The sequence below is a fragment of the Oncorhynchus mykiss genome, chromosome 23, assembly GCF_057628025.1.
Source record: "Oncorhynchus mykiss isolate SJ-2025 chromosome 23, ASM5762802v1, whole genome shotgun sequence".
In the NCBI taxonomy this organism is placed as follows: domain Eukaryota; kingdom Metazoa; phylum Chordata; class Actinopteri; order Salmoniformes; family Salmonidae; genus Oncorhynchus; species Oncorhynchus mykiss.
The window spans coordinates 32,909,195-32,935,000 of record NC_143044.1 but is presented as its reverse complement, the minus strand read 5'-3'; the positions used below and the strand labels follow the sequence as shown (position 1 = coordinate 32,935,000).

At 47.8% G+C, this 25,806-nt stretch overlaps 1 protein-coding gene across 7 annotated transcripts in view; it reads left to right on the top strand.

Moving 5' to 3' along the window:
• lmtkb (lemur tail kinase 1 b) overlaps window positions 1-25,806 on the top strand; it is a 105,196-nt gene that overhangs the window by 66,347 nt on the left and 13,043 nt on the right. For 6 of the 7 annotated variants that reach the window (XM_090217315.1, XM_036960478.2, XM_090217313.1 and 3 more), the window contains 2 exons: window positions 1,796-1,937; window positions 24,103-24,182. In XM_090217315.1, coding sequence (XP_090073441.1) covers window positions 1,796-1,937; window positions 24,103-24,182 — 222 coding nt within the window. Of the gene's footprint in view, window positions 1-1,795; window positions 1,938-23,290; window positions 23,962-24,102; window positions 24,183-25,806 lie in introns of those variants that run through there. The other variant, XM_036960483.2, reaches the window with a different exon arrangement.

The following is a 25,806-nucleotide window of genomic DNA, read 5'->3' as shown; positions in this document are numbered from 1 at the left end:
ATTTATTTTTCCTCCTTAATCTACACACAATACCCCGTAATGACAAAGCGAAAACAAGTTTTTAGAATTCTTTGCAAATTAAAAACAACAACAACAAAAACATATTCCCTTAAGTATTCAGACCCTTTGCTATGCGACTAGAAATTGAGCTCAGGTGCATCCTGTTTCCATTGATCATAATGAGATGATTCTACAACTTGATTGGAGTCCACTTTTGGTAAATTCAATTGATTGGACATGATTTGGAAAGGCACACAACTGTCTATATAAGGTCCCACAGTTGACAGTGCATGTCAGAGCAAAAACCAAGAGGTTAAAGGAATTGTCTGAAGAGCTCCGAGACAGGATTGTGTCGAGGCACAGATCTGGGGAAGGGTATCAAAAAATGTCTGCAGCATTGAAGGTCCCTAAGAACACAGTGGCCTTCATCATTCCTAAATGGAAGAAGTTTGGAACCACCAAGAAACTTCCTAGAGCTGGCCTCCCGGCCAAACTGAGCAATCAGGGGAGAAGGGCCTTGGTCAGGGAGGTGACCAAGAACCCTATGGTCACTCTGACAGAGCTCCAGAGTTCCTCTGTGACGATGGGAGAATCTAGCTTTTATGGTAGCGTGGCCAGACGGAAGCCACTCCTCAGTGTAATGCGCATGACAGCCCGCTTGGAGCTTGCCAAAAGGTACCTAAAGACTCTGACCATGAGAAACAAAATGATCTGGTCTGATGAAAGCAAGATTGAACCAATTCGTCTGAATGCCAAGCGTAATGTCTGGAGGAAACCTGGCACCATCCCTATGGTGAAGCATGGTGGTGTCAGCATCATGCCGTGGGGATGTTTTTCAGCGGCAGGGACTGGGAGACTAGTCAGGACAGAGGGAAAGATGAACAGAGCAAAGTATAGAAAGATCCTTGAAAATGTGCTCCAGAGTGCTCAGGACCTCAGACTGGGGTGAAGATTCACCTTCCAACAGGACAACAACCCTACGCATACAGGCAAGACAACGCAGGAGTTGCTTCGGGACAAGTCTCTGAATGTCCTTGGGTGGCCCAGCCAGAGCCCGAACTTGAACCTGATCGAACATCTCTGGGTATTTAGAATAAGGCTGTAACGTAGCAAAATGTGCAACAGTCAAGGGGTCTGAATACTTTCCGTATGTGCTGTATGTGGGAGAGATATGTGAGTGGATGTTTATGTGTGTTTGTGTGAACTCTGTAGCAGTACATGTTATGGGAACTGCATGTGTGTGATCTCTGTAAGGGTACGTGTTAGAGGCATGTGTTTTCCTGGCTCTCTAGTGACCCTGAGAGTGAAAACACATGTTAGAGGGGCCGTTAGGGACCGTGTGAAGCTGGGGACCTAGAGACAAGAGGGTGTGTGTGTCCTGTGTGTGTATATTCTCTCGTGGGACAGGATGGATGGATGGAAGGAGGGGTGAGGACGATGGGGGGAAGCATTGGAGTGGGTGCTGGAGGAGGCTACAAAGGGTCACAGTTTTCCATAGTTTCCACCCCACCACACAACTCCATACAACTAAGGGGCTTTACACTTGTATCCTGTCTCCAAATTCTTCCAATACTCTCTCTCTCTCTCTATACACACACACACACACACACACACACACATACACACACACACACACACACACACACACACACACACACACACACACACACACACACACACATACACACATACACACACACACACACACACACGCACGCGCTCCCCAGGGTTCAAACTCCAGGGAATGACACAGTATGAACTATCTGACCTCTGACCTTTTTGTCCTCTCCTGTAGGAGTTTGAAAATGCCGAGGGGGAGGAGTACCAGGCGGACCTGTCCACCCTGGCATCCCCTGCATCCCAGAGCGGACCTGATGTTTACATCCTGCCCCTGACTGAGGTGTCACTCCCCATGGCCAAACAACCAGGACGATCAGGTAGGACCAACATGTCTTTGTCTCTTTGTCTCTCACCCTCATTTAGTTTCAGTTCAGTGCAGTTCAAATACTTTTCTTGCAACAAGAAGATTTAAGTACAGCACATTCGGAAAGTATTCAGACCCCTTGACTTTATCCACATTTTGTGATGTTACAGCCTTATTCTAAAATGAATTAAATAGTTTTTTTCACAGTCATCCATCTGCACAATACCCCATAATGACAAAGCAAAAACTAGTTTTTAGTTCGGTTTGCGAATTTATACATTTTTTAAATTTTAAATATCACATTTACATAAGTATTCAGACCCTTTACTCAATACTTTGGTGAAGCACCTTATGGCAGCGATTACAGCCTCAAGTCTTCTTGGGTATGACGCTACAAGCTTGGCACACCTGTATTTAGGGAGTTTCTCCCAGTCTTCTCTGCAGATTCTCTCAAGCTCTGTCAGGTTGAATGGGGAGTGTCGCTGCACAGCTATTTTCAGGTCTCCAGAGATGTTTGATTGGGTTGGGTTCAAATAAAAAATAAAAACACCTTTATTTAACTAGGCAAGTCAGTTAAGAACACATTCTTTTTTTCAATGACGGCCTAGGAACGGTGGGTTAACTGTCTCGTTCAGGGGCAGAACGACAAATTTTTACCTTGTCAGCTCGGGGATTCAATCTTGCAACCTTACAGTTAACTAGTCCAAAGCTCTAACCACCTGATTACATTGCACTCCACGAGGACCCTGCCTGTTACGCGAATGCAGTAAGCCAAGGTAAGTTGCTAGCTAGCATTAAACATATCTTATAAAAAAACAAACAATCAATCAATCATAATCACTAGTTAACTACACATGGTTGATATTACTAGTTATGATGGTTGATATTACTAGTTTATCTAGCGTGTCCTTCGTTGCATATAATCGATGCAGTGCATATTTGCGAAAAAGAACTGTCTTGCTCCAATGTGTACCTAACCATAAACATCAATGCCTTTCTTAAAATCAATACACAGAAGTATATATTTTTAAACCTGCATATTTAGCTAAAAGAAATCCAGGTTAGCAGGCAATATTAACCAGGTGAAATTGTGTCACTTCTCTTGCGTTCATTGCACGCAGAGTCAGTGTATATGCAACAGTTTGGGCCACCTAATTTGCCAGAATTTTACGTAATTATGACATAACATTGAAGGTTGTGCAATGTAACAGGAATATTTAGACTTATGTGTCATGTACTGTCATGTTGTGTCTTGTCTCTGTCCTTTCCCTTCACCCTGTCTCCCTCTGCTGGTCGTTGTTAGGTTACCTTTTCTCCCCCGCTTTCCCCCAGCTGTTCCTTGTCTCCTCTAACTACCCATTCACCCCGTTTCCCTCCTGTTCCCTTTTTCCCTCTGATTAGGTCCCTATATCTCTCTCTGTTTCTGTTCCTGTCCTTGTCGGATTCTTGTTTGTTGTGTTTCATGCCTGAGCCAGACTATCGTCATGTTTGCTGTAACCTTGTCCTGTCCTGTCGGAATCTGCCGGTCTATCTGAGCCTACCTATGTTTGGTTATTAAAGAAGCTCTGTTTAAGTTAGTTTGCTTTTGGGTCCTCATTCACTCACCATAACAGAAGAATCCGACCAAGAATGGACCCAGCGACTTCGGATCCTCTCCACTCAGCCGTCGGGATCCAGGGAGCGATGCTAGGCAGACACGAGCAGGAAGTGTCTGCTGCTCGACATGCCGTTGAGACCCTGGCCACCCAAGTCTCCAACCTCACAGAACAGGTTCACCATCTCCGCCTCGATCCACCGGCCACTTCCAGGGCTTTCGAATCTCCGGAGCCCAGAATCAATAACCCGCCGTGTTACTCTGGGGAGCCCACTGAATGCCGCTCGTTCCTCACCCAGTGTGATATTGTGTTTTCTCTCCAGCCCAACACTTACTCCAGGAGCACTGCTCGTGTCGCCTACGTCATATCTCTCCTTATTGGACGGGCTCGTGAGTGGGGCACGGCAATCTGGGAGGCAAGGGCTGAGTGTACTAACCAGTATCAAGACTTTAAGGAGGAGATGATACGGGTTTTTGATCGATCTGTTTTTGGGGAGGAGGCTTCCAGGGCCCTGTCTTCCCTATGTCAAGGCAATCGATCCATAACAGACTACTCTATTGAGTTTCGCACTCTTGCTGTCTCCAGTGGCTGGAACGAGCCGGCCTTGCTCGCTCGTCTTCTGGAGGGTTTCCGCGCAGAGGTAAAGGATGAGATTCTCTCCCGGGAGGTTCCTTCCAGCGTGGATTCCTTGATTGAACTCGCTATTCGCATTGAGCGACGGGTTGATCTTCGTCACCGAGCTCGTGGAAAGGAGCTCGCGCTCTCCGTCGCCTCCCTCTCCGCATCACTACCATCTTCCTCTGCCGGCTCGGGTGCTGAGCCCATGCAGCTGGGAGGTATCCGCATCTCGACTAAGGAGAGGGAACGGAGAATCACCAACCGCCTCTGTCTCTATTGCGGTTCCGCTGGTCATTTTGTCACTTCATGTCCAGTAAAAGGCCAGAGCTCGTCAGTAAGCGGAGGGCTACTGGTGAGCGCTACTACTCCTGTCTCTCCTTCAAGATCCTGCACTACCTTGTCGGTCCATCTACGCTGGACCGGTTCGTCAGCTTCCTGCAGTGCCTTAATAGACTCTGGGGCGGAGGGCTGTTTTATGGACGAGACCTGGGCTCGGGAACATGACATTCCTCTCAGACAGTTAAAGGAGCCCACGGCCTTGTTTGCCCTGGATGGTAGTCCTCTCCCCAGGATTCAGCGTGAGACGCTACCTTTAACCCTCACTGTTTCTGGTAATCATAGTGAAACCATTTCTTTTTTAATTTTTCGTTCACCTTTTACACCTGTTGTTTTGGGCCATCCCTGGCTAGTTTGTCATAATCCTTCCATTAATTGGTCTAGTAATTCTATCCTCTCCTGGAACGTCTCTTGTCATGTGAAATGTTTAATGTCTGCTATCCCTCCTGTTTCCTCTGTCTCTTCTTCACAGGAGGAGCCTGGTGATTTGACAGGGGTGCCGGAGGAATATCACGATCTGCGCACGGTGTTCAGTCGGTCCAGGGCCACCTCTCTTCCTCCACACCGGTCGTATGATTGTAGTATTGATCTCCTTCCGGGAACCACCCCCCCCCGGGGTAGACTATACTCTCTGTCGGCTCCCGAACGTAAGGCTCTCGAAGATTATTTGTCTGTAGCTCTTGACGCCGGTACCATAGTCCCCTCCTCCTCTCCCGCCGGAGCGGGGTTTTTTTTTGTCAAGAAGAAGGACGGGTCTCTGCGCCCCTGCATAGATTATCGAGGGCTGAATGACATAACAGTGAAGAATCGTTATCCGCTTCCTCTTATGTCTTCAGCCTTCGAGATCCTGCAGGGAGCCAGGTTTTTCACTAAGTTGGACCTTCGTAACGCTTACCATCTTGTGCGCATCAGGGAGGGGGACGAGTGGAAGACGGCGTTTAACACTCCGTTAGGGCACTTTGAATACCGGGTTCTTCCTTTCGGCCTCGCTAACGCTCCAGCTGTCTTTCAGGCATTAGTCAATGATGTCCTGAGAGACATGCTGAACATCTTTGTTTTCGTTTACCTTGACGATATCCTGATTTTTTCACCGTCACTCCAGATTCATGTTCAGCACGTTCGACGTGTCCTCCAGCGCCTTTTAGAGAATTGTCTTTTTGTGAAGGCTGAGAAGTGCACTTTTCATGCCTCCGTCACATTTCTCGGTTCTGTTATTTCCGCTGAAGGCATTAAGATGGATCCCGCTAAGGTCCAAGCTGTCATTGATTGGCCCGTCCCTAAGTCACGCGTCGAGCTGCAGCGCTTTCTCGGCTTCGCGAACTTCTATCGTCGTTTCATCCGTAATTTCGGTCAGGTGGCAGCTCCTCTCACAGCCCTTACTTCTGTCAAGACGTGCTTTAAGTGGTCCGTTTCCGCCCAGGGAGCTTTTGATCTCCTCAAGAATCGTTTTACATCCGCTCCTATCCTTGTTACACCTGACGTCTCTAGACAGTTCGTTGTCGAGGTTGACGCGTCAGAGGTGGGCGTGGGAGCCATCCTTTCTCAGCGCTCCCTCTCTGACGACAAGGTCCACCCATGCGCGTATTTTTCTCATCGCCTGTCGCCGTCGGAACGTAACTATGATGTGGGTAACCGCGAACTGCTCGCCATCCAGTTAGCCCTAGGCGAATGGCGACAGTGGTTGGAGGGGGCGACCGTTCCTTTTGTCGTTTGGACTGACCATAGGAACCTTGAGTACATCCGTTCTGCCAAACGACTTAATGCGCGTCAGGCGCGTTGGGCGCTGTTTTTTCGCTCGTTTCGAGTTCGTGATTTCTTATCGTCCGGGCTCTAAGAACACCAAGCCTGATGCTTTGTCTCGTCTCTTCAGTTCTTCAGTAGCCTCCACTGACCCCGAGGGGATTCTCCCTGAGGGGCGTGTTGTCGGGTTGACTGTCTGGGGAATTGAGAGGCAGGTAAAACAAGCGCTCACTCACACTCCGTCGCCGCGCGCTTGTCCTAGGAACCTTCTTTTCGTTCCCGTTCCTACTCGTCTGGCCGTTCTTCAGTGGGCTCACTCTGCCAAGTTAGCCGGCCACCCTGGCGTTCGGGGTACGCTTGCTTCCATTCGCCAGCGTTTTTGGTGGCCCACCCGGGAGCATGACACGCGTCGTTTCGTGGCTGCTTGTTCGGTCTGCGCGCAGACTAAGTCCGGTAACTCTCCTCCTGCCGGCCGTCTCAGGCCGCTTCCTATTCCCTCTCGACCGTGGTCTCACATCGCCTTAGATTTTGTCACCGGACTGCCTTCGTCAGCGGGGAAGACTGTTATTCTTACGGTTGTCGATAGGTTCTCTAAGGCGGCTCATTTCATTCCCCTTGCTAAGCTTCCTTCTGCTAAAGAGACGGCACAAATCATCATCGAGAATGTTTTCAGAATTCATGGCCTTCCTTCAGACGTCGTTTCGGACAGAGGTCCGCAATTCACGTCTCAATTTTGGAGGGAGTTTTGTCGTTTGATTGGGGCTTCCGTCAGTCTCTCTTCCGGCTTTCACCCCCAGTCTAACGGTCAAGCAGAACGGGCCAATCAGACTATTGGTCGCATCTTACGCAGTCTTTCTTTTCGTAACCCTGCGTCTTGGTCAGAACAGCTCCCCTGGGCAGAATACGCCCACAACTCGCTTCCTTCGTCTGCGACCGGGCTATCTCCTTTTCAGAGTAGCCTCGGGTACCAGCCTCCGCTGTTCTCATCTCAGTTCGCCGAGTCCAGCGTCCCCTCCGCTCAGGCTTTTGTCCAACGTTGCGAGCGCACCTGGAAGAGGGTCAGGTCTGCACTTTGCCGTTATAGGACGCAGACTGTGAGGGCTGCTAATAAGCGTAGAACTAAGAGTCCTAGATATTGTCGCGGTCAGAGAGTTTGGCTCTCCACTCAGAACCTTCCCCTTAAGACGGCTTCTCGCAAGTTGACCCCGCGGTTCATTGGTCCGTTCCGTATTTCTCGGGTCATTAATCCTGTCGCAGTTCGACTTCTTCTTCCGCGATACCTTCGTCGCGTCCACCCGGTCTTCCTTGTCTCCTGCATCAAGCCCGTCCTTCGCGCCCCCGCTCGTCTTCCCCCCCCCCCCCCCCCATCCTTGTCGAGGGCGCACCCATCTACAGGGTCCGTAGAATTTTGGACATGCGTCCTCGGGGCCGTGGTCACCAGTACCTCGTAGATTGGGAGGGGTACGGTCCTGAGGAGAGGAGTTGGGTTCCCTCTCGGGACGTGCTGGACCGTGCGCTGATCGAGGATTTCCTCCGTTGCCGCCAGGTTTCCTCCTCGAGTGCGCCAGGAGGCGCTCGGTGAGTGGGGGGGTACTGTCATGTACTGTCATGTTGTGTCTTGTCTCTGTCCTTTCCCTTCACCCTGTCTCCCTCTGCTGGTCGTTGTTAGGTTACCTTTTCTCCCCCGCTTTCCCCCAGCTGTTCCTTGTCTCCTCTAACTACCCATTCACCCCGTTTCCCACCTGTTCCCTTTTTCCCTCTGATTAGGTCCCTATATCTCTCTCTGTTTCTGTTCCTGTCCTTGTCGGATTCTTGTTTGTTGTGTTTCATGCCTGAGCCAGACTATCGTCATGTTTGCTGTAACCTTGTCCTGTCCTGTCGGAATCTGCCGGTCTATCTGAGCCTACCTATGTTTGGTTATTAAAGAAGCTCTGTTTAAGTTAGTTCGCTTTTGGGTCCTCATTCACTCACCATAACATTATGGATGCCACCCGTTAGATAAAATACAGAACGGTTCCGTATTTCACTGAAAGAATAAACGTCTTTTTTTTCGAGATGATAGTTTCCTGATTCGACCATATTAATGACCTAAGGCTCGTATTTCTGTGTGTTATTATGTTATAACTAAGTCTGATTTGGTAGAGCAGTTTGACTGAGCGGTGGTAGGCACCAGCAGGCTCGTAAGCATTCATTCAAACAGCACTTTCGTGCGTTTTGCCAGCAGCTCTTCGTTGTGCTTCAAGCATTGCGCTGTTTATGACTTCAAGCCTATCAGCTCTCGAGATTAGGCTGGTGTAACCGATGTGAAATGGCTAGCTAGTTAGCGGGGTGCGCACTAATAGCGTTTCAAATGTCACTCGCTCTGAGACTTGGAGTGGTTGTTCCCCTTGCTCTGCATGGGTAACGCTGTTTCGAGGGTGGCTGTTGTCGATGTGTTCCTGGTTCGAGCCCAGGTAGGAGCGAGGAGAGGGACGGAAGCTATACTGTTACACTGGCAATACTGAAGTGCCTGTAAGAAAATCCAACAGTCAAAGGTTAATGAAATACAAATGGTATAGAGAGAAATAGTCCTATTATTCCTATAGTAACTACAACCTAAAACTTCTTACCTGGGAATATTGAAGACTCATGTTAAAAGGAACCACCAGCTTTCATATGTTCTCATGTTCTGAGCAAGGAACTTAAACGTTAGCTGTCATACATGGCACATATTGCACTTTTACTTTCTTCTCCAACACTTTGTTTTTGCATTAGTTCAACCAAATTTAACATGTTTCATTATTTATTTGAGGCTAAATGTATTTTATTGATGTATTATATTAAGTTAAAATAAGTGTTCATTCAGTATTTTTGTAATTACAAATAAATGTAAAAAAAATCGGCAGATTAATCGGTATCGGCCTTTTTGGTCCTCCAATAATCGGTATCGGTATCGGCGTTGAAAAATCATAATCGGTCGACCTCGACTCCAGACATAACGCTTGGCATTCAGGCCAAAGAGTTCAATCTTAGTTTCATCAGACCAGAGAATCTTGTTTATCATTTTCTGAGAGTCCTTTGCCATTTGGCAAACTCCAAGCGGGCTGTCATGTACCTTTTACTGAGGAGTGGCTTCCGTCTGGTCACTCTACCATAAAGGCTTGATTGGTAGAGTGCTGCAGAGATGGTTGTCCTTCTGGAAGGTTCTCCCATCTCCACAGAACAACTCTTGTGCTCTGTCAGAGTGAGCATCGGGTTCTTGGTCACCTCCCTGACCAAGGCCCTTCTCGCCCATTGCTCAGTTTGGCTGGGTGGCCAACTCTTTGAAGAGTCTTGATGGTTGCAAACTTCTTCCAATTAAGAATGATAAAGGCTACTGTGTTCTTGGGGACCTTCAATGCTGTAGACATTTTTTGGTACCCTTCCCCAGATCTGTGCCTCGACACAATCCTGTCTCGGAGTTCTACGGACAATTCCTTAAACCTCATGGTTTGGTTTTAGCTCTGACATGCCCTGTCAACTGTGGGACGTTATTCCGCCTTTCCAAATCATGTCCAATCAATTGAATTTACCACAGGGGGACTCCAATCAAGTTGTCGAAACATCTCAAGGATGATCAATGGAAACAACTCAATTTCGAGTCACATAGCAAAGGTATTTCTGTTTTTTATTTTTAATACATTTGCAACATTTCTGAACACTTGTTTTCACTTTGTCATTATGGGGTATTGTGTGTAGATTGATGAGGGAAACATGTCATTGAATTCAATCCATTTTAGAATAAGGCTGTAGCGTAACAAAATGTGGAAAAAGGGAAGGGGTCTGAATACTTTCCAAATGCACTTTATTTGAAGTAATCTCTGTGAGGGGGATGTTGCACAAGCACAGGGAATGACAGTCAGAGAGAACCATATCAAATTCAGACAGTCACTAACTTTCACAGCTTTTCTCAAAGGGAATGAAATATAAACGGTAGAGGAAAAGGTCAGATGAAGTTGAGAGGATAAAGAGAAAAGGTACAAATACAGCTTTTATTTTGTGCCTTAATTCTCTTCTTCAAAAAATTATTCATACTTGGCAGTAGATTAGAGACAAAGCTTAGTGTTTTCAGTGAGGAGTTTTTAAGAATATCAGGGTGCACTGTACTATATATTCTGGTTCTGGTGTTAACCCAAAAAGTCTTCCCAAAGTTAGTGACCAACGCCCTAACACTGGACCACTGCAGGGCTTCCACCTATCCCACCGTCCCCTCTGCCCTGGTTTAGAGCCCTAACACTGGACCACTGCAGGGCTTCCACCTATCCCACCGTCCCCTCTGCCCTGGTTTAGAGCCCTAACACTGGACAACTGCAGGGCTTCCACCTATCCCACCGTCCCCTCTGCCCTGGTTTAGAGCCTTAACACTGGACCACTGCAGGGCTTCCACCTATCCCACCGTCCCCTCTGCCCTGGTTTAGAGCCCTAACACTGGACAACTGCAGGGCTTCCACCTATCCCACCGTCCCCTCTGCCCTGGTTTAGAGCCTTAACACTGGACCACTGCAGGGCTTCCACCTATCCCACCGTCCCCTCTGCCCTGGTTTAGAGCCCTAACACTGGACCACTGCAGGGCTTCCACCTATCCCACCGTCCCCTCTGCCCTGGTTTAGAGCCCTAACACTGGACCACTGCAGGGCTTCCACCTATCCCACCGTCCCCTCTGCCCTGGTTTAGAGCCCTAACACTGGACCACTGCAGGGCTTCCACCTATCCCACCATCCCCTCTGCCCTGGTTTAGAGCCCTAACACTGGACCACTGCAGGGCTTCCACCTATCCCACCGTCCCCTCTGCCCTGGTTTAGAGCCCTAACACTGGACCACTGCAGGGCTTCCACCTATCCCACCGTCCCCTCTGCCCTGGTTTAGAGCCCTAACACTGGACCACTGCAGGGCTTCCACCTATCCCACCGTCCCCTCTGCCCTGGTTTAGAGCCCTAACACTGGACCACTGCAGGGCTTCCACCTATCCCACCGTCCCCTCTGCCCTTGTTTAGAGCTCTAACACTGGACCACTGCAGGGCTTGGCTTCCACCTATCCCACCGTCCCCTCTGCCCTGGTTTAGAGCTCTAGGTCCCTGTAGAATTAACTTTGTGGTCCATGAATGAGCTCTCTCTCTTTTCCTCTTTCCCTGTTACCCCCCCCCCCTCTATCTCTCTCTCTCTCACCTCACTCTCCAACAAACATCTGCCTGTTGTGTAATTTCCCTGGTCCAGCCAGCCTACACAATTGCTCCTTGGTATGTCAGGCATGCAAGAGAGATAGACCCTCATTCTCTATCCCTCTTTCTCTCCCTGTCTTTCTGTCTATCCGTGACAATGGCCCTGGTTGTGTGTTGATGTGTAGGCTATGGGGCTGATGCATGCCGATCTGGATTGATACACCCATGACATCAGAAGGCGGGCTGAATTAATGATTCGTACTAGACAGTTTGCTGTGGGTCAGTTTGTAGGTCAGTCTGCTGCTTGACTAGCAATTCCAATATACTGTTCATCAAAGTGCTGGGCCCATACTCACAAAACCTCTCAGAGTAGGAGTGCTGATCTAGGATCAGTTTTGTCTTTGAGATCACAATGCATATTATATGGGCAGGGAGGACTTGATCCTAGATCAGCACTCCTACTCTGAGAGGTTTTGTGAGTATGGGCCCAGAACTTTAGTGGACATGAGAGTAATCTTGTCCCCAAGGAGATTAACATTGTTGTATTGGGACTAAAATTCCCAATACGACATATCACTTTACATTTTTATTTTAGGAGAAATGTATATTTTATCTGAATTTGACCAAAGTCTTGTCGATAAAAGTGAGGTCAAGAGAAGATCACAAGAGTGAATACACAGCAGGATCGAAGCCACTGTCCACATAAGACGGTAATGACCCACAGAGTCCTTATTGTTTTTGAATAAGTATTTTGGCACTCTGAATATAGCCAATTTATCATCTGACCATATCCTGTGATTGATTTATTATGTATGTTTTATCACTCATACAGTGCTCAGGCCTTTAGCCTATTTTACACACCTGCTGCCTTACCCTTACTAGCCAACCACTAGTGGCCTTGAAACACATCGCTTATTAGCAGTTCAGCACATTAGCATTTCTCGTACTTTTACACAAACTCAAGATGAACCTTTACCATCCTAATAGACATTGAACATCTATAACCAAACTGGCTACACTCTGTTGTTGGCCGATGGTAGCTATAGCTAGCCACATGCTAACCTTAGTGCTAACGTTGCTAACGTTACTACAGTAGCAGCAGTAACAGTAAATCCAGGTATAATGTCTAAATATTGGCTACCATGATATCCTGCAAGTTATATAAAACCAATAAAGATCAAGTAGTTCAGCAAAAATAAAGACATACCTCGAAATAAACAATGACATTAATCCGATTACTATTTGACCATTAATTTCTGCAAAATGTGCTGTGTTTATTGAGTTCTTGTAGCTTGCTTGCTAGCTTATTCCACCCTCAAACACCTTGCTAAATCTGAGTGGGCCAGTTCGTTTTGCTATTGTTGGTGTAGAATTTTTGATGAATATAATTCAAATTGCGAAAATAGTGTATAATTAGTATGTGTTTTATAAACTGTTGCATGAAGACCGTTTAGATGGATTATAATCAATCTACATGGTTAGATTTGTGGAATATATATCGTGGAAACTTTCTTTTAACTCAGTATGTTGAAATAAGATAATGGACTATCACAAATGGAGTAACTTGCGGTACATGCTGTAGGCCTATGCTGAAAAAAACAGCTGTTCTGTCAGGGCATGAACTCCGCACAAAAAGAAACGTCCTCTCACAGTGAACTGCATTTATTTTCAGCAAAATTAACATGTGTAAATATTTTGTATGAACATAAGATTCAACAACTGAGACATAAACTGAACAAGTTCCACAGACATGTGACTAACATAAATGGAATAATGTGTCTCTGAACAAAGGGGGGGGGTCAAAATCAAAAGTAACAGTCAGTATCTAGTATGGCCACCAGCTGCATTAAGTACTGCAGTGCATCTCCTCCTCATGGACTGCACCAGATTTGCCAGTTCTTGCTGTGAGATGTTACCCCACTCTTCCACCAAGGCACCTGCAAGTTCCAAATTCCTGTCTTGCAGGAAATCACGCACAGAACGAGCAGCCTGCAGGAAAGGTACCACATGAGGGAGGAGGATGTCTTCCCTGTAACGCACAGCATTGCCTGCAATGACAATAAGCTCAGTCCGATGATGCTGTGACACACAGCGCCAGACCATGACGGATCCTCCACCTCCAAATCGATCCCGCTCCAGAGTACAGGCCTCGGTGTACTGCTCATTCCTTTGACGATAAACGCAAATCCAACCATCACCCCTGGTGAGACAAAAACACGACTCGTCAGTGAAGAGCACTTCTTGCCAGTCCTGTCTGGACCAGCCATGGTGGGTTTGTGCACATAGGCGACGTTGTTGCCTGGAATGTCTGGTGAGGACCTGCCTTACAACAGGCCTACAAGCCCTCAGTCCAGCCTCTCTCAGCCTATTGTGGACAGTCTGAGCACTGATGGAGGGATTGTGCATTCCTGGTGTAACTCGGGCAGTTGTTGTTGCCATCCTGTACCTGTCCCGCAGGCGTGATGTTCGGATGTACCGATCCTGTGCAGGTGTTGTTACACGTGGTCTGCCACTGCGAGGATGGTCAGCTGTCCGTCCTGTCTGCCTGTATCTTTGTCAAAGGCATCTCACAGTACGGACATGGCAATTTATTGCCATGGCCACATCTGCAGTCCTCATGCCTCCTTGCAGCATGCCTAAGGCACATTCATGCAGATGGGCAGGGAATCTTTCTTTTGGTGTTTTACAGGGCCAGTGGAAAGGCCTCTTTAGTATCCTAAGTTTTCATAACTGTGACCTTAATTGCCTACCGTCTGTAAGCTGTTAGTGTCTTAATGACCGTTCCACAGGTGCATGTTCATTCGTTGTTTATGGTTCATTGAACAAGCATGGGAAACAGTGTTTAAACCCTTTACAATGAAGATCGGTGAAGTTATTTCAATTTTAACTAATTATCTTTGAAAGACAGGGTCCTGAAAAAGGGACGTTTCTTTTTTTTGCTGAGTTTGTGTTCCTCATGTGTTTTCCATATGGCCACTGTGGTATGTATGGCTGCATATAGCTGTATGAGGTTTTTGGAGTAAGTAGGAGGCCTATAGTGACACACAGGGTTGATTAAGGGTGGGAGCTTGGGTAGTTAGGGGGCTGAGGTCAGACATTCGATCTTTTCAGACCACTCCCCATGAGTTCCTTATGAGCTGGCCACAGGACCTCGTGCCTGCTGCCGACATCACAGGATGAGAGACAGGTATACTATCTCTCTCTCTCTCTCTCTCTCTCTCTCTCTCTCTCTCTCTCTCTCTATATATATATATATATATATATATATATATACAGTGCCTTGCGAAAGTATTCGCCCCCTTGAACTTTGCGACCTTTTGCCACATTTCAGGCTTCAAACATAAAGATATAAAGATATATAAGATATATTTTTTGGTGAAGAATCAACAACAAGTGGGACACAATCATGAAGTGGAACGACATTTATTGGATATTTCAAACTTTTTTAACAAATCAAAAACGGAAAAATTGGGCGTGCAAAATTATTCAGCCCCCTTAAGTTAATACTTTGTAGCGCCACCTTTTGCTGCGATTACAGCTGTAAGTCGCTTGGGGTATGTCTCTATCAGTTTTGCACATCGAGAGACTGACATTTTTTCCCATTCCTCCTTGCAAAACAGCTCGAGCTCAGTGAGGTTGGATGGAGAGCATTTGTGAACAGCAGTTTTCAGTTCTTTCCACAGATTCTCGATTGGATTCAGGTCTGGACTTTGACTTGGCCATTCTAACACTTGGATATGTTTATTTTTGAATCATTCCATTGTAGATTTTGCTTTATATTTTGGATCATTGTCTTGTTGGAAGACAAATCTCCGTCCCAGTCTCAGGTCTTTTGCAGACTCCATCAGGTTTTCTTTCTTCTTGGCTCCATCCATCTTCCCATCAATTTTAACCATCTTCCCTGTCCCTGCTGAAGAAAAGCAGGCCCAAACCATGATGCTGCCACCACCATGTTTGACAGTGGGGATGGTGTGTTCAGGGTGATGAGCTGTGTTGCTTTTACGCCAAACATAACGTTTTGCATTGTTGCCAAAAAGTTCAATTTTGGTTTCATCTGACCAGAGCACCTTCTTCCACATGTTTGGTGTGTCTCCCAGGTGGCTTGTTGCAAACTTTAAACAACACTTTTTATGAATATCTTTAAGAAATGGCTTTCTTCTTGCCACTCTTCCATAAAGGCCAGATTTGTGCAATATACGACTGATTGTTGTCCTATGGACAGAGTCTCCCACCTCAGCTGTAGATCTCTGCAGTTCATCCAGAGTGATCATGGGCCTCTTGGCTGCATCTCTGATCAGTCTTCTCCTTGTATGAGCTGAAAGTTTAGAGGGACGGCCAGGTCTTGGTAGATTTGCAGTGGTCTGATACTCCTTCCATTTCAATATTATCGCTTGCACAGTGCTCCTTGGGATGTTTAAAGCTTGGGAAATCTTTTTGTATCCAAATCCGGCTTTAAACTTCTTCACAACAGTATCTCGGACCTGCCTGGTGTGTTCCTTGTTCTTCATGATGCTCTCTGCGCTTTTAACGGACCTCTGAAACTATCACAGTGCAGGTGCATTTATACAGAGACTTGATTACACACAGGTGGATTGTATTTATCATCATTAGTCATTTAGGTCAACATTGGATCATTCAGAGATCCTCACTGAACTTCTGGAGAGAGTTTGCTGCACTGAAAGTAAAGGGGCTGAATCATTTTGCACACCCAATTTTTCAGTTTTTGATTTGTTTAAAAAGTTTGAAATATCCAATAAATGTCGTTCCACTTCATGATTGTGTACCACTTGTTGTTGATTCTTCACAAAAAAAATACAGTTTTATATCTTTATGTTTGAAGCCTGAAATGTGGCAAAAGGTGCAAAGTTCAAGGGGGCCGAATACTTTCGCAAGGCACTGTATATACCTATCTATCTCTATATATACCTATCTCTCTCTCTTTCTCACTCTCTCTCTATGCCTACCTATCTCTCTATTCATACCTCTCTCTCTCTCTCTCTATATATATATATATATACCTATCTCTCTCTCTCTTTCACTCTCTCTCTATGCCTATCTATCTCTCTATTCATCTCTCTTTCTCTCTCTCTCTCTCTCTCTCTCTCTCTCTCTCTCTCTCTCTCTCTCTCTCTCTCTCTCTCTCTCTCTCTCTCTCTCTCTCTCTATATATATATATATATATATACCTATATATATATATATATACCTATCTATCACTATCTATACATATCTCTTTCTCTTTCACTCTCTCTCTCTCTTTCTCACTCTCTCTGTTAAGGTGCGTGAATGAGGACCCAAAAGCGAATCAACTTAAACAGAGCTTCTTTAATTACCAAACATAGGTAGGCTCAGATGGACCGGCAGATTCCGACAGGACAGGACAAGGTTACAGCAAACATGACGACAGTCTGGTTCAGGCATGAATGACACAAACAAACAAGAATCCGACAAGGACAGGAGCAGAAACAGAGAGAGATATAGGGACCTAATCAGAGGGAAAAAAGGGAACAGGTGGGGAACGGGGTGAATGGGTAGTTAGAGGAGACAAGGGACAGCTGGGGGAAAGCGGGGGAGAAAAGGTAACCTAACACGACCAGCAGAGGGAGACAGGGTGAAGGGAAAGGACAGAGACAAGACAACATGACAGTACATGACAGTACCCCCCCACTCACCGAGCGCCTCCTGGCGCACTCGAGGAGGAAACCTGGCGGCAACGGAGGAAATCATCAATCAGCGCACGGTCCAGCACGTCCCGAGAGGGAACCCAACTCCTCTCCTCAGGACCGTACCCCTCCCAGTCAACTAGGTACTGATGACCACGGCCCCGGGGACGCATGTCCAAGATTTTACGGACCCTGTAGACAGGTGCGCCCTCGACAAGGATGGGGGGGGGGGGGGGGAAGACGAGCGGGGGCGCGAAGAACGGGCTTAACACAGGAGACATGGAAGACCGGGTGGACGCGACGAAGATATCGCGGAAGAAGAAGTCGCACTGCGACAGGATTAATGACCTGAGAGATACGGAATGGACCAATGAACCGCGGGGTCAACTTGCGAGAAGCCGTCTTAAGGGGAAGGTTCTGAGTGGAGAGCCAAACTCTCTGACCGCGACAATATCTAGGGCTCTTAGTTCTACGCTTATTAGCAGCTCTCACAGTCTGCGCCCTATAACGGCAAAGTGCAGACCTGACCCTCTTCCAGGTGCGCTCGCAACGTTGGACAAAAGCCTGAGCGGAGGGGACGCTGGACTCGGCGAACTGAGATGAGAACAACGGAGGCTGGTACCCGAGGCTACTCTGAAAAGGAGATAGCCCGGTCGCAGACGAAGGAAGCGAGTTGTGGGCGTATTCTGCCCAGGGGAGCTGTTCTGACCAAGACGCAGGGTTGCGAAAAGAAAGACTGCGTAAGATGCGACCAATAGTCTGATTGGCCCGTTCTGCTTGACCGTTAGACTGGGGGTGAAAGCCGGAAGAGAGACTGACGGAAGCCCCAATCAAACGGCAAAACTCCCTCCAAAATTGAGACGTGAATTGCGGACCTCTGTCCGAAACGACGTCTGACGGAAGGCCATGAATTCTGAAAACATTCTCGATGATGATTTGTGCCGTCTCTTTAGCAGAAGGAAGCTTAGCAAGGGGAATGAAATGAGCCGCCTTAGAGAACCTATCGACAACCGTAAGAATAACAGTCTTCCCCGCTGACGAAGGCAGTCCGGTGACAAAATCTAAGGCGATGTGAGACCACGGTCGAGAGGGAATGGGAAGCGGCCTGAGACGGCCGGCAGGAGGAGAGTTACCGGACTTAGTCTGCGCGCAGACCGAACAAGCAGCCACGAAACGACGCGTGTCATGCTCCCGGGTGGGCCACCAGAAACGCTGGCGAATGGAAGCAAGCGTACCCCGAACGCCAGGGTGGCCGGCTAACTTGGCAGAGTGAGCCCACTGAAGAACGGCCAGACGAGTAGGAACGGGAACGAAAAGAAGGTTCCTAGGACAAGCGCGCGGCGACGGAGTTTGAGTGAGTGCTTGCTTTACCTGCCTCTCAATTCCCCAGACAGTCAACCCGACAACACGCCCCTCAGGGAGAATCCCCTCGGGGTCAGTGGAGGCTACTGAAGAACTGAAGAGACGAGACAAAGCATCAGGCTTGGTGTTCTTAGAGCCCGGACGATAAGAAATCACGAACTCGAAACGAGCGAAAAACAGCGCCCAACGCGCCTGACGCGCATTAAGTCGTTTGGCAGAACGGATGTACTCAAGGTTCCTATGGTCAGTCCAAACGACAAAAGGAACGGTCGCCCCCTCCAACCACTGTCGCCATTCGCCTAGGGCTAACCGGATGGCGAGCAGTTCGCGGTTACCCACATCATAGTTACGTTCCGACGGCGACAGGCGATGAGAAAAATACGCGCATGGGTGGACCTTGTCGTCAGAGAGGGAGCGCTGAGAAAGGATGGCTCCCACTCCCACCTCTGACGCGTCAACCTCGACAACGAACTGTCTAGAGACGTCAGGTGTAACAAGGATAGGAGCGGATGTAAAACGATTCTTGAGGAGATCAAAAGCTCCCTGGGCGGAAACGGACCACTTAAAGCACGTCTTGACAGAAGTAAGGGCTGTGAGAGGAGCTGCCACCTGACCGAAATTACGGATGAAACGACGATAGAAGTTCGCGAAGCCGAGAAAGCGCTGCAGCTCGACGCGTGACTTAGGGACGGGCCAATCAATGACAGCTTGGACCTTAGCGGGATCCATCTTAATGCCTTCAGCGGAAATAACAGAACCGAGAAATGTGACGGAGGAGGCATGAAAAGTGCACTTCTCAGCCTTCACAAAAAGACAATTCTCTAAAAGGCGCTGGAGGACACGTCGAACGTGCTGAACATGAATCTGGAGTGACGGTGAAAAAATCAGGATATCGTCAAGGTAAACGAAAACAAAGATGTTCAGCATGTCTCTCAGGACATCATTGACTAATGCCTGAAAGACAGCTGGAGCGTTAGCGAGGCCGAAAGGAAGAACCCGGTATTCAAAGTGCCCTAACGGAGTGTTAAACGCCGTCTTCCACTCGTCCCCCTCCCTGATGCGCACGAGATGGTAAGCGTTACGAAGGTCCAACTTAGTGAAAAACCTGGCTCCCTGCAGGATCTCGAAGGCTGAAGACATAAGAGGAAGCGGATAACGATTCTTCACTGTTATGTCATTCAGCCCTCGATAATCTATGCAGGGGCGCAGAGACCCGTCCTTCTTCTTGACAAAAAAAAACCCCGCTCCGGCGGGAGAGGAGGAGGGGACTATGGTACCGGCGTCAAGAGCTACAGACAAATAATCTTCGAGAGCCTTACGTTCGGGAGCCGACAGAGAGTATAGTCTACCCCGGGGGGGGGGTGGTTCCCGGAAGGAGATCAATACTACAATCATACGACCGGTGTGGAGGAAGAGAGGTGGCCCTGGACCGACTGAACACCGTGCGCAGATCGTGATATTCCTCCGGCACCCCTGTCAAATCACCAGGCTCCTCCTGTGAAGAAGAGACAGAGGAAACAGGAGGGATAGCAGACATTAAACATTTCACATGACAAGAGACGTTCCAGGAGAGGATAGAATTACTAGACCAATTAATGGAAGGATTATGACAAACTAGCCAGGGATGGCCCAAAACAACAGGTGTAAAAGGTGAACGAAAAATTAAAAAAGAAATGGTTTCACTATGATTACCAGAAACAGTGAGGGTTAAAGGTAGCGTCTCACGCTGAATCCTGGGGAGAGGACTACCATCCAGGGCGAACAAGGCCGTGGGCTCCTTTAACTGTCTGAGAGGAATGTCATGTTCCCGAGCCCAGGTCTCGTCCATAAAACAGCCCTCCGCCCCAGAGTCTATTAAGGCACTGCAGGAAGCTGACGAACCGGTCCAGCGTAGATGGACCGACAAGGTAGTGCAGGATCTTGAAGGAGAGACAGGAGTAGTAGCGCTCACCAGTAGCCCTCCGCTTACTGACGAGCTCTGGCCTTTTACTGGACATGAAGTGACAAAATGACCAGCGGAACCGCAATAGAGACAGAGGCGGTTGGTGATTCTCCGTTCCCTCTCCTCAGTCGAGATGCGGATACCTCCCAGCTGCATGGGCTCAGCACCCGAGCCGGCAGAGGAAGATGGTAGTGATGCGGAGAGGGAGGCGACGGAGAGCGCGAGCTCCTTTCCACGAGCTCGGTGACGAAGATCAACCCGTCGCTCAATGCGAATAGCGAGTTCAATCAAGGAATCCACGCTGGAAGGAACCTCCCGGGAGAGAATCTCATCCTTTACCTCTGCGCGGAAACCCTCCAGAAGACGAGCGAGCAAGGCCGGCTCGTTCCAGCCACTGGAGACAGCAAGAGTGCGAAACTCAATAGAGTAGTCTGTTATGGATCGATTGCCTTGACATAGGGAAGACAGGGCCCTGGAAGCCTCCTCCCCAAAAACAGATCGATCAAAAACCCGTATCATCTCCTCCTTAAAGTCTTGATACTGGTTAGTACACTCAGCCCTTGCCTCCCAGATTGCCGTGCCCCACTCACGAGCCCGTCCAATAAGGAGAGATATGACGTAGGCGACACGAGCAGTGCTCCTGGAGTAAGTGTTGGGCTGGAGAGAAAACACAATATCACACTGGGTGAGGAACGAGCGGCATTCAGTGGGCTCCCCAGAGTAACACGGCGGGTTATTGATTCTGGGCTCCGGAGATTCGAAAGCCCTGGAAGTGGCCGGTGGATCGAGGCGGAGATGGTGAACCTGTTCTGTGAGGTTGGAGACTTGGGTGGCCAGGGTCTCAACGGCATGTCGAGCAGCAGACAATTCCTGCTTGTGTCTGCCTAGCATCGCTCCCTGGATCTCGACGGCTGAGTGGAGAGGATCCGAAGTCGCTGGGTCCATTCTTGGTCGGATTCTTCTGTTAAGGTGCGTGAATGAGGACCCAAAAGCGAATCAACTTAAACAGAGCTTCTTTAATTACCAAACATAGGTAGGCTCAGATGGACCGGCAGATTCCGACAGGACAGGACAAGGTTACAGCAAACATGACGACAGTCTGGTTCAGGCATGAATGACACAAACAAACAAGAATCCGACAAGGACAGGAGCAGAAACAGAGAGAGATATAGGGACCTAATCAGAGGGAAAAAAGGGAACAGGTGGGGAACGGGGTGAATGGGTAGTTAGAGGAGACAAGGGACAGCTGGGGGAAAGCGGGGGAGAAAAGGTAACCTAACACGACCAGCAGAGGGAGACAGGGTGAAGGGAAAGGACAGAGACAAGACAACATGACAGTACATGACACTCTCTCTATGCCTATCTATCTCTCTATTCATACCTATCTCTCTCTCTCGCTCTCTCTTTCACTGTCTCTCTCTCTCTCTCTATATATATATATATACCTATCTCTCTCTCTCTGTATACCTATCTCTCTCTCTCTTTCACTCTCTCTCTATGCCTATCTATCTCTCTATTCATCTCTCTCTCTCTCTCTCTCTCTCTCTCTCTCTCTCTATATATATATATATATATATATATATATACCTATATATATATATATACCTATCTATCACTATCTATACATATCTCTCTCTCTTTCACTCTCTCTCTCTTTCTCACTCTCTCTCTATGCCTATCTATCTCTCTATTCATATCTCTCTCTCGCTCTCTCTCTCTCTATATATATATATACCTATCTATCTCTCTATTCATACCTATCTCTCTCTCTCTCACTCTCTCTCTCTTTCACTGTCTCTCTCTCTGTATATATATGCCTATCTCTCTCTCTCTCTTTCTCACTCTGTCTATACCTATCTATCTCTCTATTCATACCTATCTCTCTCTCTTTCACTGTCTCTCTCTCTATATATATACCTATTTCTCTCTATATATCTACCTTTCTCTCTCTTTCACTATCTCTTTCTCTCTTTCTCACTCTCTCTCTTAAAGGATCATTTAGGTTTCAAGGCTCTCTCATTTCCAAGATGGACCAGTGAATACAGGCTGTCAACATCAACAGTTCCCCTGTTGTATATGCTGTGTTGCTGGGAGACAGAGGTTCGAGGTAGTGGGGGAGAGGTGGGAGGAAGATGGGGGAGAGGTGGGGCTCCCATACTGTCAGACCTTGGCTAGGTCCAGAGCCAGAACTGGTCCCCAAGACGAAGACCCACCCTGATACAGCTGTGCTGTTATACAGTCACACTTACACCCGCACAGGTCACAGGGTGCACTGGTGTGAACACACACACACACACACACACACACACACACACACACATATATATATGAACCCCCTCCCGCCCCGTGTGCTTCTGCGATGTTGATGATGATGATAATGGGAATTCCATCTGGCCCGAGTGATCCTCATCTTTCAAAAAGACTTCCCGTCAGAAATGAATTGGCTTACTGTTGACAGGAAAGATGGAAGACTCTGAATGTATGGTAGTAGGCTGATAGTCATGGCTGTTACTATGGGCATCTCCTTGGACTATCTGTGGCCCTCAGCAAGCGTCTTTATCCTGGTCCTGGAGACCCACTGGCCGTGCAGGCTTTTTTCCCACCCAGCAGTAAGGCACCTGATTCCACTCATCAAAGGCTTAATGAGGAGTTGATTAGTTGAATCAGGTGTGAGAGAATGGGCACACCCAGAGTTAAAGACGTTCTGAGACGAGTTCTAAGAAGTTGGAGTTCCAAGCCATTCTAGAAGTAAGAGGGAAAGATGGAGGAAACAAAATGGGGTAACCTCTTTTCTAAGTTGTCAGTTATCACTAGAGGGTCAGTTCACAACTGTGTCACTGAGCTTCGAGGCCCAGTGTCTGTGGTTGGTCCTTTCTGGTACCATACAGTCCCAGTGGTAGTACACATACAATGGCTGTGATTCTCTGTAGGCCAGAGTCTGCAGTAGCGAGCGAGCGTACCCACTCCCCACGGAATGACTAGCCTCTGGAGCATTATAGGGCAGAGGCGTCAGATATGGCCCTCACACAGGGAGGGGTCTGTGTAGGCCAGTCTGAGGGGGGTTCACTGCCACAAAGATCTGTCTGTCCTCCTCTGGAGCAGAGAATGTGAGTGTCATCGGTCATTGTTGGGGGAGAGAGGGATGGAGGGAATGAGAGAGGGGGAAGGACAGAGGAGTAATGTTGCTGTCACTCCTGTCTCGTTTGAATGAGTTTGGGCTGAGAGTGAGCGTGAGAGCAGGCTGGTGTTTGCAGGGGAAAGGATAGACGCGGGACACAGGACATCACCGTGCTACTGACAGATAGGATACAGCAATGGGAGAGAAGGACTGAGGCTGATGCTATGATGCCAGGGCCTGCCTCTGACTGACCTTCGAGGAACTTTCTTTTTGGACCATGGCTTTTGCTGTCATTTTTGTCTCAAATCAAAACAAATCAACATGGCGAGTTTTGGGACTTAGAGGAGGCTTGACCCATTGCAAGATGGATGGCTTATATCGCTTTCATTGTACACGGAGATGTGTATATGGCCAGATGACATTTCTTTCTTAATAAGCCTGAGGCTTGAAATCGAGAGTTATTGTCTGAAATGAACCAATGCTGAGGTGGGTCTCGGCAGGTGTGATGTTGTTGGTGTTTATCCGTATGTATGTGGATGTTTGTATTGTTTAAAACGGAATAATAGCTGTGTTGTAAAACGTGCAAGGTAATTCTCTAACATCTCTCTTTTTATTCTGTCTCCCAAGTCCAACTCCTGAAGTCCACAGAGCTCGGTCGCCACAGTCTTCTCTACTTGAAGGAGATCGGCGATGGCTGGTTCGGAAAGGTAAAACCACTCTCTCCCTCCTCACGTTTACTTGTGAATTATTTTGGTTGTATTTTGTTGGTTATTTTCGCTGTGCTGGAGGCTACTGTACAGGATTATGAGAGGTAGCTAGATGAAATGTTCTGTCACGTTCACGGTTGTTGTGCCCTGAGCTGTGATCCCAGTCGTGGTAAGGAGCGAGCCTGTTCAAATGGCTGACGGTGCATTACCTGTAATGTGTGTCTGTAACGGTAATCCTGGGCTGATCCCCGTGACGTCTCCCTGACTGACTGACACGGCCGGGTACAGAGAGGTACAACGCCACACAAAGGACTTGTGGTCCTCTGTAGCTCTGTTGGTAGAGCATGGCGCTTGCAACACCAGGATAGCGGGTTTGATTCCCGGGACCACACATACATGAAAAATGTGTTTTGGATAAAAGCGTCTGCTGAATGGCATATATTAACTCAGGGAGAACCGTGTAGCCCGCCCTAGCAATGCAGGAGTTTTACTTTACATTTCACTCATTTCACTGTTCCTATTACTGTGTAATTATGATTTTAAAGACTGTAACAAGTATTGCAGTTACTCATTGGGTTCATGGTTATGACTTTAGTGTGAAAATGAGTAGTTACAAGACATGTTACATTGTGCAGGTTCCTGTGTGGCTCAGTTGGTAGGGCACGATGCTTGCAATACCTGATTGTCTGTTCGATTCCTGGGGCCACTGATACGTAAACTCACTGCAAGTCACTATGGCTAGAAGTGTCTGTTAAATGGCATATTAATATGTGAAGTGGTAGTCGAAGGTTTACCCAGGCTTTCATGCGATCAGCTTACTCTGAGCTACTCTGACATGAAGATAACTGATTATCGTCATTCTCTCGTTCCCTCCCTTTGTCTGTTCTCTCTCACGCTCATACACTCGTGCACACACCCTTACCCCACACTTGTGTATCTTGACTGGGTATGTCCATTCTTGTGTGTCTGTCTCTGTGACCGCATGCACACCACTCTGTCACGTGTGGTTCTGTATTTCTTGTTGGTCTCTATATTAATCTGCATGTCCTGTGTATGCCTCTCTGTCTCTGTGTATGCTTCTCTGTCTCTGTGTATGCCTCTCTGTCTCTGTGTATCTCTCTGTTTACTTGCATTTGTGTGACTGTCCCATCCGCCTTTCGCCTGAACGTATGTGTATCCTCCTCAATCATGTTTGTCCTCCACAATAACCACTTCCGTGTGTGTACTGTTTGGGAATTATTTTTTTGTGTGCCTTTCCTCTGTCTTTGTCTCTGACTATCTCGCTGCGTGTCTCTCTGTTTGACTTTGTGTTTATGTCTTCCATTCCTCCCCATCTGTCTCTGTGTTTCTGTGTGTGTGTGTATGTGTGTGTTGTGCGTACCCTCTCGGTGTGTCTCTGTGTTTCTGTGTGTGTGTGTGTATGTGTGTGTTGTGCGTACCCTCTCGGTGTGTCTCTGTGTTTCTGTGTGTGTGTGTGTGTGTGTGTGTGTGTGTGTGTGTGTGTGTGTATGTGTGTGTTGTGCGTACCCTCTCGGTGTGTCTCTGTGTTTCTGTGTGTGTGTGTGTGTGTGTGTGTATGTGTGTGTTGTGCGTACCCTCTCGGTGTGTCTCTGTGTTTCTGTGT